Genomic DNA, 20088 nt, shown 5'->3' with positions numbered 1-20088 from the left:
CTGAAACAGCCTCTGAAATCTCTTGTTTTGTCGCACACACAACCAGGCTGGAGCCCCGCTCCTGAAAACGCACTTTTCATTTGAATGTATTTTTTTTTTCCAGTCGAGGAAACGGCGAAGGAGCGCAGATTGCAAGGTTTCAGTCACCGCAATATTCTCACACGCTTTAAAAATAATCCTCTAGGCGGGATGAATTGTATTTCTTTTATTTCGTGTGAGCTCTGGACTACCTCTCTTTGCCTTCTGAGCTTTTCTGGGAAGTAAAAGGTAGTGATAAAACGGTGCTCATAAGTTATAAGCGACCTGGGAGCACTACATGGTTATGTCTTGTGTATTAAGCAGTGTCTTGATGTGGTTCATCCTAGGGAGGATTTTGTTGTTTTGGAATCTGTTCTCGCCGTAATTTATCCACAATTATAATGGAGCGTACTGTGCCAAGTTATTACTTAGTATGACGACGCATAAACACTTTTTAATTTCAATATAATTTTACTGCCCAAGGAAAAAAAATAATTAATCATAATGAGTTTAGCAATACCATTGTAGACAAACATTTGATAGGAAGGCTCTTGTTAGAAAGCAGGAAATGGCTGTTACTTTTTATCCCTGGAAATAATTAAATCTTTGAAACAGCGCGGGGAAAAAATAGTTCAGTGCTCACACGAGCATGAGCTCATACTCAGCTCCCGATGCTGAATTTCGATATAGAGAGATTGGCTTTGATTTAAGGAAATGTAAATAAAAAGCAGAGAAAGTAGTTCTGTAACGGAGTACTGTGCAGCGATTTGTTTACATGTCTGGCTTAAACCTGAAAAATACAACGTTCGTACTTCAGCCCACGTTTTATGCTTCCGTTCCTCCTGCCTTTATTTTCCTTCCAATTACTTTTCCCCCCTCTCTTTTGGCAACTGCCACCTGAAAATACTCCACAGTTCCCCACTAAGCCTCATTCTCAAGACGCGAAAGCCAACAAAAGCAAAACGGAAAAAAATACGAGAACGACTCGGGGAAATCAAAAGAGAAGGCGAGGAGAAGTTAGGAATGACTTTGAGAGACACGTCAAGTTTGCAGAGCATCAGCCTGCTCGCATCTGTGTCATGTAAATATGACGGGTCCCACAGAGCTGAAATTGCTGGGGACACAAGCAGGGCTTTTTATTCGTATCAAAGACAGCTGTAGAGGAATTTCACTCGCCGGTAAATGATTTTCAAACGAGAGGTTTGCGGCGCTGCCCTTTCCCCGCACGGCCGTGGCTCCAGCTACGCGGGGCGGAGAAGGGCATTGGAAAATCCTTCGCTTCGCCCCCCGCTCCGAGGGCGAAGCTCTTCGGGGGCTCCGCTCCCGGGCTGATCCGGGGAGAGCCTCCTCCGTCCTGCCCGAACCCTTCCATTCCCCCTCTCTCCAAATATTTCATTTCTCACCGGCCTTTCGGGGAGATCAGGACACCCCGTTTGCAGGCTCAGAGCTTCGCCTGAGAAGGGCGAAGATTTGGGGCAAGGGAAAGAGGAGCCGGCGGTTCAGTGCCAGGGCTCCATCCCTCTCTATTAGCTAATAGGAAGTGCCTCGGTGCTTTGAGAATAATAAATGCAGGGTATGTCCTTGGTGCAGAGCAAGCTTTACTTTTGCCATGAGAGCACCGAGCGTGGCCAGGCGGTAAATGCCACCCTAACCGCGCCCGGTGGCGGCGGGGCACCCCTCACCGTCCTCCCGGGACAAGGGGGAAAGCAAAACACAGCCCCCCCCCCCAACCCTATCGGGCCTTTGTTGGAACCAAACCAGCCGTTCCAACCCCAGTTATGCTCCCATAAAGTCGACATTTTAGGAGCTTTCGGGGAGGCGGCCGAGCGCTTGATGGCGGGCGGGCGGGCGCGCGCTCTTTCGCGGGCTCACAGCGCCACCTGCCGGCGCCCGCCCGACACCGCCGCCGCCGCCCGCCGCCCGCCGCCCGCCGCCCCGGCCCCGCGGAGCCAGCGCCTCTGCCCGCCAGCGCACGGGAAGATAAATGTCCACCTCCCAGCCTGGATTTAAGCAGGGGAAGGCCAATAAAAGGTTGTTATTTCCGCTCGCCCGCTTTATCTAAAACAGCCAGACAAAACAAATGAAAAGGCTTTTGTAAAAAATCTTAATTGTGGCTGGACAGTTGTAAACTCATTAAGAGCCGAATTCCAGACAGTTTGCAGACCCGTCATTTATTACACACTCTTAATGCTGATTCTTTGAAGTTGCCTCTGTCTGCAACAACAGAGGGCGTCCCAGCATCCCCAAATACTGGCTCAGGGATCAATTAGGGGTTTTTTGTGTGTGTGCACACCAGAACGAGCTCCCTTTTGCTAATTAGAACTCATCAAATCTTACCCCGGATTTCTTTCTTTTTTTTTTTTTTTTTAAGGTGAAGCCGAAAGCTGCTTTTTTTTTTTTTTTTTCTTCCTCCCGCAGTTCTGCACATCTGTAAACTTCTTGCCGGCTCCCTAAGTTTTGTCTTCAGCCCTGCAGCGTTTTACACCCCATAAACGGTTACAGCAGTCATTTTCTTTTATTGCACTGTATGGCTCTGAATTTTCCTAACAACAACTTCTGCCAAGACCATAACTGTGTTCCGTCTTATTTTGCTTTAAATACATATATATGTGTAAGTGCACCTCCGTAAAACAGGGCGGCTTTTATTGTTATTCGGCGTATTTTCAAACAAGGGTCGGTGTGGCGCAGAAGCGGGCTGCGGCTCATATTATGGAGGATATCTGCTCTGAGCAGTAAGATGTCCGCCCCAAACAAGGGTAAATTTCAGCAAGCTCACAGACTTCGCTATTTTCTTTTGTTGCTGAGACTTGATTTGGCTTGGGGCGGCGGGGGAGGGGTGGGTGCAATGGGGGTGTGTGTGGAAATCTTCCACTCCAAAGAGACCTTCTTTCTGTTTTTAATAATAAATCCTATTTTGTCGTCTCTGCTCTAGCCTGCTGCCAGCCCAGCTCTTTCCTTCGGCTAAATCAGCGAGTAAAATTGACACCATAAATTCTACCATAATTGTCAGTAAAATTTTATCTGTATCTATATCTATCTATACATACATATCTAATCTGAGGCGCTAGTAAAATGCGAGGGGTAGTTTTTATTTGCCACGGGACATTTAAAAGGGAGAAAAAAAAAATCCCAAACGTGAAGGCAAGGAAAGGAAAAAAATGGGTGACGTTTGAAATAACATATTTTGCATGGGCAATTATTTCTAGAAGGGAATTTAAAATGAACGCGCTGGTAAGGCGAGCCTTCTCACAAAGCTTGCTGAAGCACACTTAGTGCTGGACATTTTCTGGCACAGGCTAATTAACCATCTCGGCTTAAATGTCGCAGTCTGAGCTGATTTACATTATTGTCCGCATTAAAGACCGTCGGACATTTTGCTTTGGTCCTAACCCCCTCCGCCCCGCCAGGCGAAGTTATTAAAACGGCGCTGACTCGGGGCTGTGCCCCCGCCGCCACCCGAAGGGGCTCCCTCCCCACGCTGCTGAGCCCCAGCTTACCCAATTCTACCGGGGAGGGGGGGAAGCCGTGCCTCCTCTCAGCGAAGCGATGGCATTCAGGACCTGAATCTGCCCATTTAGGAGGAAAAGAAGCCGAAATTTTCATCACCTGGGGGGCTGCGTTTCTAGAACCGTGGGGTCGCCTTGGCTCAGCAATAGCACTACTGCTCGCCTCGCCTCCGCGGCTGCCCGAGCCCTGCCACGTCTGCGGGGGAGACTCGGTGTGCCGTGGGAGAGCCCCTCCTTAATAATCTTAAAACATCACAAAATATAAAAGAATCAATATATTTTATTTGGCAAAAAGTTAAATATCATTTAAACACAACGATTTGGTCAGTAGGCCATGAGGTAACTATTTCAAAATAGACAGTGTACGTTCTGCATCAACATAACTTCCCGGATTTATTTTTTTTAATCGATACAAATTTACAATAACCAAATGTAGGTTTTTATAGTGTATAATTTATTATCAATAAAATTAACCTTCATTACAATAACCATCAAATCATTCGATTAAAATTAAAACGTAAACCATAGGTAGTTACCCTTTTCACATATACGTATAGCTCCGAAATCTGATAACTGCTCACTGGTGCAAAAACAATCTTTAAGCTAGTCTGTTTATTTACTTTTTTTTTTAATATATAGATTATATATACAACCGACAAAGACAGTACTATATATATCAACTGTGCATACTAAAATGACTTGCTTCAATATTTTGAGAACCGTAATTCCCAGACATCCCGGATTTTTTTCTACTTTTTTTTTTTTTTTTTTTGCGTTGGGATATATATAATATATATTTTACAATCAAAGGTTAACTGTCTAATTATACAGAAAAGACTTAATACACTACAGAGCTATACTCTATGCAATTTTTATAATAAACAACCTGAGTTCAAATTGAATTCTAGCTTACACCATTACATCCGGTACAGCACCCAAGCACATAAATTGAGTCACAAACATAATTACCACAATAAAACACAGTGTTCAAGTATTAAGGCAGAGATCTCTCTGCCGCGCAAAGAGCGAATAAAATTAACTACGTAGACTAAACTATACAGTCCGTAAATAGTTGTGCATTATGAAAAGGTAGTTTTTTTCTTTATTCTTTTTTTTTTCTTTTTTCTTTCCGTAAGTGAAGAAACAGGTAGATTTATACAAGCCAGCTAAACAGCCTTTTCGTGCTAATGCCCCCTTTTTCTTTCCTATTAGAAAATTAAAAGTCTTACTGTACCTCTCCTGGCAAACTGGCCTCTGTGACAATCAAGGTACAATCATAATCAGAATTTGCCATGGGAAAAAAATGAGGCCTGGACCCAGACGCATTGCATGGCAGGGCTCGAGGGGAGGATTTTTTTGTTTTGTTTTTAACTTTTCCCTTTTTTTTTTTTTTTTTTTTTACTTTATGCATTTTCCATTTAACCCGCGTGTCGCCATCATTCGTCCTTCGCTCGATCTTTGTTGATTTTCTTCATTTTCATCCTCCTGTTCTGAAACCAGATTTTCACTTGTCTCTCAGTTAAATTGAGGAGTCTGGCCACCTCGTATCTACGGTCCCTAGTGAGATACATATTGAACAGAAACTCCTTCTCCAGTTCCAGCGTCTGATGCTTGGTGTAAGGGCATCGCTTTTTCCTGGTGGACCTTGCGTGGAGCCAGTTTGCAGCTGGATTATCTATAACGAAAACAACAGGAGAAGTTCAGGCTCGGGGGGGGGGGGGCGAGGGAGAAGGGAGGGGGCTGGGGAAGGAGACCCACGCGGGACCGGTCGCGTCGGTGTCCCGATACTGGGGTTTAGGACGTGGCTCTCATTTCCCCAGGCACAGAGGATGGTGAGGCACAATGGACTCCAAAATAGAGACACATGGAGAGGTCACACGCAACCACACGCGGCAAAGCCCCGCCGCCCCCGCCTCCCCTCGCCTTTTTTATTGTTTGTAGGATGCAATTTTAAAATACTCTTTCTCCTCCTCTCTCTCTCTCTCTGCTAGCTCCCTCCCTCCCTGGCCTCCTCACGCACACACCCCCCTCAAACTGCCAGCCCGGGGAGTGACCAGCCCGACCAATATGTCATCGAAATTGTTTCACTTTTTAATTTCGACCTTCTCCCGTGTCATCACTGGCAAGACCCAGGGAGCTGGCGAGTCAGTCTACAGCTGGCATAATTAAAACCTCGCTCGCTTAGGACCCTTAATCGCACGGCGTTCATCGCGATAGCAATCCCGAGGCGCTCTGCCACCAGTCCCGCAGCCCTGGGAGCATCCAGCCCAGGGGTTTCCACCGAGGAGACGAAGGGGGGAAGAGGGGGGGGACACCAAGTCAACGGCGAGGTTTCTGCTCTCAGCCCCCCGCAAGAGCCGCCCCGGCCTGCGAGACCTCTCAAAAAGACCAGATTCACATCCAATGCTTTCCAGGCACCCGCTCCCCGGCGTTTGCCCACGCGTGGGAGCGCGGCGGGGCAGGCGGATGCGAGCACGTCCTGCGGCGTCTCCTGGGGTGGCTGGGGCGGGGATGGGCGGTTTTTGCCTTTTTTTGTTTGTTTGTTTGTTTTGTTTAAGTTGCGGTTGTAGAGTGGGTTTTTGTTTTCCTTTCAGCCTGGGAAGGCCGAGCCATCCTAGATCCCGTCCGAGCCTGCGAAAGGCAGCGCTGGCTTTTGCAGACCGCAGAGCCCGGCGAGCTGGAGCAGCAGCGGCGGCGGCGGCGGCGGCAGCAGCCGGTGCTCGGCCGCGCAGTTACCCCCAGAGCCTCGCCACCTCCCCGCGGCCGGCGCAGCGCCCTGAAGTCCATTACCCTCGCAGTCCCACTTACTTGGATCGATCTGCGGTTTCTCTCCGTTTGCCTCACTTTCTCCATTGCTTTCAGAGAATGCGCCTTCGTGGCTTTGCTTATCCCTATCAACTGGAGGAGAACCACAAGCATAATCAGAGAGAGACAAAGTGTGAGTGTCAAACGTGGTACAGTCAGCCCTCCTGGCCGCCAGCGGTTCAGGTTTAATGCCGTAATGCCTGCCGGTAGGTAACCCGGGGAAAGACAAGGAGCCCGGCACAGGCTCAAGCCACGAACGCATGTACCTGCCGTCGGGCGGTGCCACGGGCGCCTGGTGGTGCGCGTAGGGGTGGTAGACGGCGGGGACCCCGCTGGCGCCGGCGGGGTGCGCGGGGCTCCAGGGGGGGCCGAAGACGGGCGCCTTGGGCTGGAAGCTGCAGGGGGCCAGCTCGGGGTGCTCGGCCAGCGCCGCCGGCCGCGGCGGCGGCGGCGGCGGCCCCAGCGGGGCGGGGGGGTAGCGGGTCGCCGCCAGCTCGTCCCCCTCCGGCACCAGGAAGGAGTCCACGTAGTAATTGCTGAGGGTCCCGGGAGCCGACATGGCGGGCGCGGGCGGCGGACCCGCCGCGGTTCGGGGCTGCGGGTTTCACGTAACAACTTGGTGCTGGCGGAGAAGTAGAGTCAGTAATAAGTTGAGGGCAGCCCGGGCGCCCATTGGCTGCCCCGGTCACGTGGCGGGGGAGCAGAACAATAAAGTATAAATCAGTCCGCGGGCTATTAATGGGTCAGTGTTTTCCAGCCATAATTTTTATAGCGAGGCCATATGTTTTTATGCAAAGGGATATTGGAGTTATACGGCGGGGTTTGTTTTAATTGCGGCCAACTGAGATTAAAAGATCATATTCCGTATTACAACCCCCCCTTCCCTCTTTCTCTCTCTCTCTCTCCTCTTTTTTTTTTTTTTCGTTTAAGCGGACTATTTTATATCATAATTAATCATCCCATCAGTGGGCCGTGTTCCCCACGAAAAAAAAAAAAAACACAAACAAAAAAAACCCAACCCACCCTTGTGATCGGAGACCTTCACATAAAATTATACAATAATTGAAGCAATAAAAAAAGCAAAATAGCAGTTGCGGTATACTGTATTTAAATATATATTTATTATATTTCATAAGGAGTTATTGTTTCGGCAGCCACGGGGTTGTTATTAAGTCAGTAACTATGAGCGCGCTCATTTGCATCGCTGTGTTTCACAGCAGTAAAAATTTACGAGTGCTTGGAAAGGTTAAATTATACTATTGTGTTTAGTTTGGGAACTCACTGTAAATAATACCGCTCCGTTCGGCTCAGAGCTGGCAGCGGAAAGTCAAATTCAACGTATCCCCTTTCCGAAACTCCGCCGCCGAGCCGGCCCTCCCCGCCCGGCCGGAGGGGGACCGGGGCAGGCTCTGGCTCCGTATTTAGGCTGGCCCGCACCAAACTGCACTTCACCACCCCACCCCGCCGGGCAGAGCGCGGCAGTGACCGAAACACCGTCCTCCCCGTCCTCCCCGCCGCTCCTGCCCGCCCGCCCCTGCCCTTGGACGGGGCCGCGGCGGCGGGGGACCCCCTCGCCAGGCCGGGGAGAGGAGCCGGGGCCGGGCGGAGCGGAGCGGAGCCGCCGTCCGGGCCGGGAGGGAAGGAGCGCGGGCAGAGCCGGGCGGCGGTATTTATCGCGACGATTAATTCTTTACTATGCAGGGAAGCAGCGGGGGGAAAAGGGAGAAAAAGCGCCGTCTCCCCGCTGCCGAAAGGCACCCTGCTTCTCAGGGCGGCTATCAAAGGGGCGCTCGCAGTCGGCCGTCCCGCATTCTGGTGGGCCAAATTTATGTGCAAATATAGTTATTTATTTGCTGGCACCTCCTTTGACTGTAGGACACACGCTAGCGGCATCGGAAACCGAGCGGAGGGTTACAGTCCTCCGCAGAAGGAGGGGAGGGTGGCGGGGGGAAAGTAAGAGGCGGCCAGATCCAAGTCCAGTGTTAGGAATTAAAGTGGTGGCTGAGCGCCTTGCAAATCTGCCTGGGACTCCCCGGTTTTTCTCCGGCGGACGCTCACGCTCTTTATCCCGGTGGCTGGCGAAGGAGCGCGGTCAACGGGATGCAGGGGGCACCAAAAATCTCCGCGAGAGCCTCAATTTACTCGAAATATCTTTTATTGAAAATAGAGCCCAGCAAATGGTAGGGACGGCTGAGTAATAATTAAAATCACGTGTAAATACTGTGCATGAGAAAGTGTGGTTCTAATTAGTTTTACATCGCTATGTGGGCTGTCTCTCTCCCTCTCTCTCTCCCCCTCTCTCCTTCTCTCTTTCTTTTTCTTTTCATGTCTTCCCAACAGTTTAATCCGAAATCTTACAGAGATCCTATTTTAACAACGCTCTCCCCCCCCTCTCCCCCCCAGGATTACAAAGGCCCATAATGAAGCTATTATCCCCCATTAGAGTTCGAAAATTACGGAACAGTTGCAAGGTCTCCACAAACAAGGAGCCCGTTATTTTCTAACAATTTAAAAAATGCAAATAAAGCTCTCCTCTGCTATTTTTTGTGGCCATTGTATAGACACGCCGTAATAGAAAAAAATAATTGTATTTCTTTCCTGGAAAGACGGAACTCGACGTCATTTGTATTTATTATTAAGAGTCAGCTGTGGTGAAATGTGATTGTAGAACTTCCTTTTTCCATTCAGAAAAAATAATCTTAGCTGCAGGAGTCCTGAATGTTTATATTCGAATTTGGGTTCTCAACTTGCAGCGGGTTTCATTTTTTTGGTTCCTCACCAAAAATAATAGCAAATGAATAACAATAACAATAACGTTTAAAAGAACGTGCCTGCATTTTTATTTCCCTGTAAAATTCTGCATTTGTTCACTGCCGGCATCCAAGCGGCGGGAGAGGGTGTACAGAAAGCAAGGGATAAAATATAGCGAATAATGACAGGCGTTTTTCACGCCGTCACGTTGCTGATAATAACGCTGGAGCATTCGCCTCCCTTTTCGTCCTTTTAGACCCATTTTTTCCCCCAAAGTACATTTTGCATACGAGCCACGAAGGCGAGTGAGGGCAGCGTGGGCTTCGTACAATTTGCGTTGCAAATTACTTAGGGTTTTGGTGGCTGAGACCCTCGGAGGCAAAAGACCCCAAACAGGGCAGAAATAGACCTTCCCATCAAATTGCGATATGAAAGTCGGAATTCCCAGGAAGGAAGCACCGCCGGAGCGATCGTGCCTGAATAAAAATACTCCCTGCCCTCCATCCCGGCATAATCAAATCAGCAGAGCTCCCATTCCGCTAGCTCTTACTCCCAGCTGCAACAGGAAGGACCCCGTCGGTTTTCAAGCCGGGGGCATATGCAAGAGCTGCTTCGGTAGCCACGCACCGCGGAGGCGCGGAGTGTACGCGGGCGCGGGGCAGGAATCCGCGGGCGTTGGCGATCTCTCCTGAACGGGAAGTTCAGGATCGCCTTTTCCCAGGGTTTCCTGCCGCTTCAAATCACGGAATCGCCGGTGCTACCAAGGCACGGAGGTGTTTCGGCACAGCGGAGAGAAAAAAATGATGCAGAACTTGGGCGAAGCAGCCCAAAATCAGGATGATGCGATTGAAGTGGGAAATAAAGGGCAGAGAGGCAAACCTATGTACAACCGCCACACAGGCACGCACAGACATGTACACTGTAAATACACCCCAGTATGTACACAGACCCAGCAGACAGCCCGTCAGACGCGCAGTCTGTGCAGAGGCAGCCACTAGCACTTAAATTTGACTGCAAAGCAGAGCTCCGCTCCTGCCCCAGCCGGGAACGTCTGCTCCTGCAAGGAACCGGCTAGGGTGGGTCTAGCTAAAATCCGCTATCCGAGCTCCTCTGACTTCCTGCAGCCCAGCCTGGAGTTTCGAAAAAGTTTGTAGGGGTTGCGGGTTTTTTTTGTTTGTTTGTTTTTTTCCAAAAATAATCGCGGTCGCTAAAAAAAAAATAACTATAAATACACCCCCCCGCAGCGAGTGAGTTTTCTGCCCTTTCCCCCGCCTGCCTTTGCGCTGCCGAGGGTGCCCGCTCCGCTCGGCTGCCGTGCCGGCGCTGGCTGCCGGCGGTGGGCCCGGCGGGAGGCCGCCCCTGCCCGCGGTCGCGCTGCGGACACAAAAGGCGGCGGCGGCGGCGGCGGCGGCGGGCCCGGAGAGGTCGCTGTTGCCCGTTCCGCCGCCGCGGAGAGCGGCCGCGCCCGCGCCGCAATCGTGATCGTAACCGAGGCCTTGCGGGGCAGCCGGTGCCCCCGGGCGGCCCCGGGGGAGCGGGCCCGACGGGCGGCGGCGCGGAGCCCTGCGACGCGGGGGGGACGGGAGCCGCCGGCGGGGCCGCGCACCCCCGCCGCGAGTGGGGTTCGCCCGGCCGCGGGCCCTGCGCTCCCGGGCCTGGTTCGTGACGGTGCGCGGAGCCGGGCCGGCAGACTTGATCTCTCCCCGCCCCCTCCCCCGGGCAGCCTCCGGATCTCTGTTTTTTAATAAATCCAGACAGAAAAATAAAAACATCTCCCCGCCGCCTCCGCTGCCGCCCTCCGAGCTCGACCCACGCCGAGCGGAATGCAAAAACGCACCTGACCTTGAATGCAGCCTACGAGAGATATTAAAATCCCGCAAGCAGGCAGGGACTTGCTTAGGAGCTAGCTAACCTTGAAGAACTTGTCAAGCTTCCCCCCTCGGCTGCCGTGTTTATCTGAGGAATCAAAGGAGGCTCCGTTGCAGATGGGGAACAATGGCATTGGGACTTGACGCCTACAGATCACTTCAGCGCTAAGGTTTCTTCGGGCAGAAAGGACCCTCGCACCGAGCATACCTGGTGATGATATCAACTGAAGTAATTAAGGCAGTTTCGTGCTGTAGAGAGAAAGGTGGAGCCCCAACAACATGAAACTACCTAAACCACAGAGCAGTTCTCAGGCGCTAATTATTACTTTTCCCCATTGCCGTGGTCTTTAACGCAAGGATCCCGCTACGAAAATAAAACCAGAAACGTGACTAAAACATCCCTCTGGCCCGCCCGCCCGCCCCGCCGGCGCCCCTCCGCGCCCCCCGGCCGGCCTCGGGTGGGTTAATGAAAACAAGAGAGAAATATAATAACAACACCCACCCACCCACCCACCCCCCGCCACGGGCAGCTTTCGCCTCTCCATGCAGATGCAATCGGGAAGAAAAAGGCCGTGCACGACAACGTTACATCATGAAAAGCTAACGGCTCCCAGTAAGCCCGGGTTCAAAGTCTGTCCCCCCTCCTCCCGGCAGACACATACCCTGCAAGGAAACATTAGCTGTCGCCCGTCTCCCAGCCCTCCTTTTGCCTTCCCTTTGTGCAAGACTCTATTAGCGAAACATGCAGCAAGGAAGGGAGGATGCAAAAAAAAAAAAAAAAAAAAAAAAAGAAAGCAGCCTGGGTGAAATAAGCTCTTCCACATGCAGCCAGGTAGGGAATAGCCTTGTCTGGAGGGGCCCGCTGGCAGGGAGGCGAGGCTGATGTCCCCCCCCTCCCCATGCGCTCACCTTTACGATTTCTTCTCAGCCCTGAGATAAAGCTAGAATTTTGTCACCGTCCTCTGGAGTTAAAGATCTCCGCGCACTTGTAGGTGTTCGATTAAAAAAAAAAAATCGTTTCCCTACCCTCAAGAAATAGTAATTTGCTTCCTCAGTCTATGCAGCTCCTCAGTCAACTGAAACCACTCGTTCAAGACAGCAACAATCCAGATATACTAGCAAGTCATAAAACTGAACAAAAGCCGACAAACCTTAGAGCACCATCGCTATATGGCCCAGACAAATTACGACCGTCTAGGTAATATTTAAATAGATTCCTAAAGTAATTGCAGGGGGTTTAGGCAACTATTCCTGTTGTAAAAGTTCTCGAAGACATAAAGTAGAACCTGAGGATAAACAGTCACAAAAAGAGGTAAAATTAAAAGGATTCATTCCACGGTTTTTTATTCTTCTATGACAACATAAACATCGTCTTTTTCACGCACAGCAGCATTACAATATTAATTTATTCCGATTTAAGGTAAGAACTAAATATAGCTAGAACTAACATTTATAATAACGATAGAATGCATTTGCTTAAAACAGTATCGGCATTTTAATAATAATAGACATTTATACATATCTGTATTTATAGTTTTTCCCCTTCTTTCTTTTTTTTTTCTCTTTTAAATTTTTTTCACCACTATGTTTGACCCTTTAATGCATGTAACTTCACAGTATAAAGGAAGACGAACATATTCTCCCTCGCAATCTCAGACTCTGGCTCAGAAAGTCCTTCTGATGTTCAGAATATATACTTTTCAGTGAAATTAGTGAGGAAAAAGTTAATACTTTCTTCTCAAGGGGGAATTTCTGTGTGCTTGTCTTGCGTTACCAACGGTAACGTTGTTTATAGACCAAAAAAATCACTAATTCCACATATTTAAGCAAAACTACATGAAGTAAATATCTACAACCAGAAAGAGCGAGAGAAATTCAGAGGTAAGTGTCATAATTTAGTCCATGAGCAACACGAACTCTTTTATACCTTTAAAGAGAAGAGATTTCATTTTCCTGGCCAATTTTAAAGCTGTAATACTGACTTTCAAGGTAAAGCAAAAAAAGAATCGCTCTTTACACCCGTTCCCATGAAGCCCTTTTAAAGGATGCCTGCATTTCATTATTGTAAGTCCTGCTTTTCGAAGGAAAAAAGGGGGAGGGGGGAGAAAAGGAAAAGGGGGGGGGGGGAAGCTCCCGATATATAGAAATATGGCAAGGCTTAAATATCTTCATTCTGCAGCTACGTACGGTCCAAGTCACACCGCTTATAATTTAAAAGAATGCGCCTTTAACCGAGCTTGTTTACTTTTCAGAGAGAGATATGGGGGGGAAAGATATTTGTAGCTCCTGAAACGGCATTTCTGTGTTTCAAAGCTTAAAGGAACAAATCGGCCCCGGGGAAGGCTGAAGGAAGCGGGGAGGTTCACGCACGGCATTTTGTGCATTAGCGTGGCTTTAGTCCGCCCCCCCACCCCCACCCCAAAGTAGCTCTTAAGAGGTTAAGGACATATTGAGAACGTCTAAAATCGTTAATCCATACAGGTGCGGATGACTACAGCCTAGGAAAATGATACTGGCTCTTTAAACCATAAAGATGTGCTTATAGGTTCATCAAGAGAAATTAAAGTTGGCTGTGAGCTCCCGAATCCTATTCTCTCTGTTCATTTTCTTCAGTTTCATTCTGCGGTTCTGAAACCAGATTTTAACTTGTCTGTCTGTGAGGTGGACTGTGCGGCTGATCTCTAGGCGACGCTCACGAGTCAGGTACATATTGAATAGAAACTCCTTTTCCAGCTCGAGAGTTTGATGCTTGGTATAAGGGCACCGTTTCTTTCTGCCACTTTTTGCCGTGAGCCAGTTTGCTGCATTTTCTCCTTTTGAATTGCCTAGTTTTGAGAAAGTAAAAGAGGGACGTTACCAGCGGGTAGGAGGCAAAGAGCTGGGGGGGGTGGGGGGGGGAGAGGGTGGAAGGAGCATCTGGTTGTGTGTCTGTGGGGGGGTCGCTCCGCCAGCTGCGGGGACTTGGAATGTGGGGTGTCCTTGTGGGAACCGAGAGCTTCAAAGCGGTTTTCCAAAGGCCCTGGAGCCGGCCGGGAAAAAACTGCCTCTGCTCAAAAAGCTCCGGGCAGCCTCCGGCGGGGCAGCCTGCCCCGCTGGGCAGCTCATCTCCGACCCCCCAAAACAGGCTTTGACCCGCTCCCCCCTCGGCCCACTCTTACTGGGGGGCGGCTTTGTGAATGGCCTGGGGTCTTATTTTCCCCCACCAGGCACCTGCTTCCAAAAAAAACCCCAAAGCCTGCGGATCTGAACTTTGTAAGTGTGCTCTGGAGGCGGCAAACAAGGTGAGCTGGGGAGCCGGAGCCTCCCCGCCTCCAGCCCCTGCCTTCCCGGGGAGCTTCGCCCCGGCCCTCTCTTTTCCTACCATTTCGGGGGAGGAAAAAAAAAAAAAAATTAAAAATCCCCCGTCGCAGGGTGTTTATTCCTATCAGTGGGACCGCCTGGGAAAGAGGTAACATTGATCCCTCGATGGCTCAGAGTGGTTCGTGGTTTGGGGTTGGCTCTGTAGTAGTTTTCCGCTTTCTTTTTTTTTTTTTTTTTTTGTTTTGTTTTAATCTTATTATTTTCCAACGGGGCGCCTGAAGGAATAACAGGGCTTCTGAAATGCGGCCGGAGAGAAGCGCCTGAAAAGCCTGCCGCCCAGAGAAGGGGAGTTATTTTTTTGCCATGGGGACCCGAAAGGGAAATAAACAGGCAAATGAATAAATAACAAGCCTGTTATCTAGTGTAGACGCTGAAGGATATTCGCGGTGCATTCATCAGTCTAATTTGATAGCAGTTCATAGATGGCACATTTCAGCGCGGCTGTTATTCCGAAAAGCATTCTGGATCGTAAAATATAACTTACCGCGTTAATAGGTTTATTTATTGGCACTGCCTATTGCTTATTTTGGATGCTTTACAAACATCTCTGTTATCTGGTAGGCACCTTCACATCACAGGGGAAAGATTGATCTTGTTTTTCTATATGTTTAAGCAGCATGCAGGCTAAAGTTGCCCAAAGCGGAGGCTCTAAGGGTTTTAAACTATAGGACGGACATTAATTTTTACGGCAACCCCATGCCCGAATATTACAAAGTTCAGAAGGTCAGTCTGAGCAGCGCTTCTTGTCAGCCCCGCGGGGCAGCTGGGATCCTCCTTTCGCATCGCGATGCCACTATGATCCTCAACCGCTTTTTTTTTTTTTCCTTTTTTTTTGGTTTTGTTTTTAAATCATCACCACCACCATCACCACCATCATCATCATTCGCTTACCTACGGGCTCTTTCTCGGGAGAGGCTTTGCTGCTCTCTGACGGAGCTGGAGAGAGCTCCTCTGCGGTGGAAGATGAAGCCTGAGTCTCGTCCTCCCTCTGGGAGACGCACGCCAAGGGGCTGGGGGAGCGCTCCTCGTCCTCCTTCCTCCCCGCGTCCGGGACGGGAGGCAAAGATGGAGGCGTCTGGAAGCGGCCGGGGGGCTGCGGAGGGAAGGGGGCAGCCCCGGCCGACCCCGCGCCGTAGCTCTTGGAGGTGCCATAAGCCTGGGAGAGGCGGAAGTAGCCCGGGACGGGGACCCCGCCGCCGCCGCCGCTGCCGCCGCCGCCGCTGCCGCCCGGGCCGACCTCGGCGCTCAGCCGGGGGAAGGGAGCGAGGTCTGTGGCGGCCGAGCCCTTGGGGCATTTCTCTGAGTCATAGAGGCAGTAGGAGCTCTCCTCCTTAATGCTTGGAGCGAAGGAGCACGAGGTGGCCTGCTGGCTCTCCGGCTCTTCCATGCGACAGGACCGGGGGGGGTCTAGCCACACTTCCATCCCTGACACGTAGGGGTGCGAGCTGGGGACCATGCTTTGAGAAGTACCTTCATTGCGTTTGCTCAAAACGGGGAAAAGTCCGCAGCTTTGCAGCCCGTAGGACAGATCGGACGCTTGTGGCAGGTAGATACCACTGTTGGGGTAGTAGCCGCCTCCGCCTCCGCCTCCTGCTCCCGCCGCTTCCCCTCTGCCCGAGCTGATCAAGGAGTCTACCAAAAAAGAGTTTGCAGCCGGGCTCTCGGAGCATGACATTGTTGTGGAATAATTTGGCGAAGGGAGCAGATAGCCCTTTCTGGCTGACATTTCTTGTGCAAAACATGCTGAATATGATTAGAGATACCCCCGCACCACGGCAGACGCTTGCAGCCAATGGAAACCCGGGCCTCCCCAGCAACCCCTCCCCGTCTGGTTTCGTATGCACCGAGCTGCTCTCAGGTCGACCTCTGAATTTGGGAGATAGATGTATATTAATGTGTAATATGGATTTCCATAGACACAGGCGCGCACGCTTCGCCCACATGGGCGAGTGCCCGCGCCTGGGCGGGAGCCGCGCTCCCGGGAAGGGGAAGGGGAAGGGGAAGGAGAAGGAGCGGGCTTTGCTAGTACTGGCTCCAAGTTTTGCTCCCCTCTTATCACACGCACCGCTATAAACTAGCCCGGCGGTCCTGATGTTTATTATACCTAGGCTGAAGCGGTGTCCAGATGAAGCTTTTACTATCACTCCTCTCTCCCCGCGGTTGGGCTTTCCGGCAGCAACGCCTGCTCACCTCCCTGCACAGCCTCTGTCTCTCACGAAATTAATAAAGCCACGGCTCGCCCGGTGTTTTATGCTCAGGCTCTGCTCATTTCATTTGATTGTCCCGTTTCTTAAGAAATAAAAGACGTGTTATTGTTTATCACGGATCATTGGAAACCGTAAAGGGGCCTGGTGCCTCTCGCGTTAAACTACCGAGGAAGGGGGCTGCTTCCAGCCTAACATCACCGCCACGACGCCAGGCTGGGCTTAAATTTCCTGGAGATAAAATGCTCGCTGCTGCGCTGAAGAATCTCTTAGGGAGCTATGCCACTCAGGGGGGATTGATTGTGCGGTTACAGCTCCTAATGCTTTAGTTAACGCTGGATTCTTCCCGAGGTCTGATTACCATTTAAAATATAAAGCCAGACGTAACGCCACAGAAAGAATCCAGACGCGAGCAGTTCAAACGGATCCTCGCAGGATGCTGCGCACCCTGTTTATTGACGTGTTTATATTTGGGCGATCATTTTTATATCTCCCTCCCCCCCCCATTTGGGTCATTCACTTTTCGCCTCTTCAAAAACACCGTCTCTTTCACGAGCAATGTACTAAATAATAGAAAGAAGAGTAAGTAGATGAATCCTGAGATACTAGACAGCCCTGTCCACTCAATATGTAATTGTGGCCGAGGTAGCAGACAGACAGCAGACAGACAGGGACGCAGACAGAGAGACAGATAGATTTTCTAATGAATCGCTTAATGATGGCTTGCTTTCACTTCCATCATCTCTCGCTTATGCCATTTTGAAGTCGCCTCGCTGCCTGGCCCGCGGAACTAAGGGCTCTTTAGTCCAAGGGGAGCCTGGGGCTGGCCGGTGCTCGCTGCCCACCCCGGAGGAGCAGGGCTCTCTCCTCTCTCCCGCAGGCTTCTCCCGGGGAAGCAGCGGCCGGCCAGGCTCCCCTTCCAGCGGGGCGGGCGGGGGGAGAGCGGCTGCCGGCCGGCCGGGCGCCAGCGCCGTCCCCGCTGAGAGCCGCTCCCTGGCACCCGGCTGCCGTGCCCGGGCGGGGTGGCGGCGGGGCGTTCCCCGGTGCTCCGCAGCCCCCGGCGCCCCGCAGCCCCCCAGTGCGCCGCAGCCCCCGGCGCCCCGCATCCCCCGGCGCCTACCCTTGGCGTTCAGACCTCCCCCCCCTTGCCCCCCCCGCCCCACGGATCTGTCAAGCCCCACGTGGTCTCGTCCCGCCGTGTTTCCCTGACACGAGGAAATGTTTTTTCCACGGCGTGACATTCCCGCGGAGGGCTCCCTGCTTACGGCGGGAGGCAAGTGTCCCTTCCCGCGGGCGAGCCCGGCCGGCGGGGCCCCCCCAGCGTCCCTCCGCGCCCGCTGGAAGCGCCGGGGCGGGCAGAGGCTGCTGCAACTTTGCAATACCAGTAAAACCTTTACGGAAAACCTATACGTCTGATTTTTTTGCAGTGTGATGGGGCGAGCATCACAGCGCGGCTTCCCCCTGCCCGGCCCGCGGGATGCGGTGACAGGGGTAGATCCCGCAGCCTATAGAAACCCTTCGAGGTTGTTGGTTTTTTTTTTTTTTTTCACCTCCCCGCATTTCCTCCTGTAATATTGTTTGTGTTTCCCCAACCCGACTAACCCCGCGATGTGTTAATGTGCGACGGACAAACCCTTATCAGATTCCTATGAGGGCCATATCACCGCTAACAAAATTAATACCACATAAGGCACCGGTTTATTGGCTGGTATACAGGAAGGCCATTATCAATAGGCTTAGCGTTATAAATACAGATCTAAATAAAATGAAACGTGAGCCCCAACGCCGCCCTCCAAATACATTTCTCTACACAAGTCAGGTATAAAAATTTCTCCGGGGAAGTCCGCTCTTGCGGTATGTTTATTTTGCATTTGCCAAATTAAATAGAAATGGATTGCAAACCTAAAAGCCATACGGAACCGAGGAGCAACACTTGAAATCCTTCCAAAGGTGTTTTTAAAATAAGCAGCTCCCTTTTAAAAATTGGATTAAAGGGCTGGGGGGGGGGGGAAAGGCCTATAAAAGTACGTTGCAATCCTCGTCAGCCGGAATAAAACGACTCGAAACGCATCGGAAGAAACACGAGTTGGCTTCTTCTCCCTCTCTGCAAGCTAAGGCAGGGAACTCGGACAAAAGGCAGGGAGGCCGGGGACGATTTGGGAGGTTTTAAGTTTTCTTGAGCCTCCTCTCCCAGGTTTTGTGGCGGAGGGCGGGGGTTTGCCCCCCATTCCCGGTGCCAGGTCCTGCGGGAGCTGCCGGCGGCAAGGCCGGGCGGGGTTGCCTTGATGGCGGGGAGCGGTGCCGGTTTGATGGTCAAGGCACGGGCTCCGTCTAGATCATGAACTCAGCTCGGCGTTGCATGATCTCCGCTTTCTTTAATCGCTAACAAGGCCAAGGCAAATAGTAACCAGCATCATCAAAACCAGTGAAGTAAAACTAATAATGTTCACTTGATTCGTAACTATAAAAGATAATGGTCAATTCTGACTAAACTGAGCTAATTTGGCATGCGCTGGGTGTAGCTACTGCATTTCCAGCGCTTAACAATGTGTCCCTTGGAGCTTAACCCCTATTTAAAAGAAATTTTAAAGAATATTGTGGACGCCAGGGGACGAGAAATACTTTCTTTTTAATTCTACTTCTGTAAGTAAAGCTATCCGAGGGTCTATAAAACCGAGCAAATAAAATTCTGATAAATATCAAAACCGGCGAGAAGGTGCTTTCGCGGAGAATCTAAATTCACGGCGTACATAGACAACACTATCAAAATAAAACTTTATTGATCTAAGAAAAATATAATAGATGCATTAATAGCGTCGTTAAGCCGTTTTATTGGTTGGACTAAAATTAAAAACAAAAAGGGAATAAATAAAAACCGACAGCTCAGCCTGAGCAAACTCTGACGGGAAATCTCAAAATGTATCGCGTTAAACCGTGATTTATCTTTTTATTATTGGCCCGTATAACCCAAAAGATCAGCACTGTTAATCCGGAGACGCATTTTGCGAGCTAATTAAAATATGCTTTTATTTGTAGACACGGGCAAACTGCAATTTGTGAAAACGTAAATGGCCTTGCAGGCTGTTGCAGGAGTGCATGCGCCGCCTATCTGAGAATAAAGCCGCGGATTACATTTTATACAGCTCCGAAAATTAATGCAATCAGGGTATAGTTATTTAATATTGGAACTGTCAGTTGTCAGGAACGTGCGTGTGTGCCAGATTCCTCTTTTTTTTTTTTTTTTTTTTTCCCTCTCCTGGATTTGCTCCAAAGAAAGCGGATTTCAAACAGGAGGTTTAGGAACTGCATCTGTGCCAAGTTAGGTGACAAATGACGGCCCCACTAATTTTATCTTTACTAGAAATTCTTTCACGTTGGGGGGGTGGGGTGTGTTGGCTTGTTTTGGCGGATTATCCTGTTAAAAATTAGGCCGAGATTTAATTTTATTCCAGCCATCCGGAGGCTTGTTCTCCTCACTCTGTTTTATAGTATATGTGTATCGTTTTACTCATTTGGATTAGGAACATATTTTGCAAGTAATTCTGACGAGCTCCGAATTCTAGTGTGCGGCAGGAC

At 50.4% G+C, this 20088-nt stretch overlaps 2 protein-coding genes across 2 annotated transcripts; both read right to left on the bottom strand.

The window, feature by feature from the left end:
- Nucleotides 1-3786: 3786 nt before the first annotated feature.
- Nucleotides 3787-6931, bottom strand: HOXA9 (homeobox A9). The gene is made up of 2 exons (XM_087772504.1): nt 6333-6931; nt 3787-5199 (listed from the first exon to the last, which is right to left on the bottom strand). The coding sequence occupies exons 1-2, from the start codon at nt 6886-6888 to the stop codon at nt 4961-4963; spliced, it is 795 nt and encodes a 264-aa protein (XP_087628630.1). The 5' UTR covers nt 6889-6931; the 3' UTR covers nt 3787-4960.
- Nucleotides 6932-12297: 5366 nt separating this feature from the next.
- Nucleotides 12298-16034, bottom strand: HOXA10 (homeobox A10). Its single transcript, XM_009466489.2, has 2 exons — nt 15200-16034; nt 12298-13773 (listed from the first exon to the last, which is right to left on the bottom strand). Exons 1-2 carry the CDS (start codon nt 16032-16034, stop codon nt 13499-13501), a joined length of 1110 nt encoding a protein of 369 aa, XP_009464764.2. The 3' UTR covers nt 12298-13498.
- Between the last annotated feature and the right edge of the window lie 4054 nt (nt 16035-20088).

This window comes from Nipponia nippon, unplaced genomic scaffold (assembly GCF_047370975.1).
Source record: "Nipponia nippon isolate SJK-2023a ecotype South Korea unplaced genomic scaffold, ASM4737097v1 scaffold_1, whole genome shotgun sequence".
In the NCBI taxonomy this organism is placed as follows: Eukaryota; Metazoa; Chordata; class Aves; order Pelecaniformes; family Threskiornithidae; genus Nipponia; species Nipponia nippon.
The sequence above is the reverse complement of the archived record's forward strand: the minus strand, read 5'-3'. Positions and strand labels throughout refer to the sequence as shown.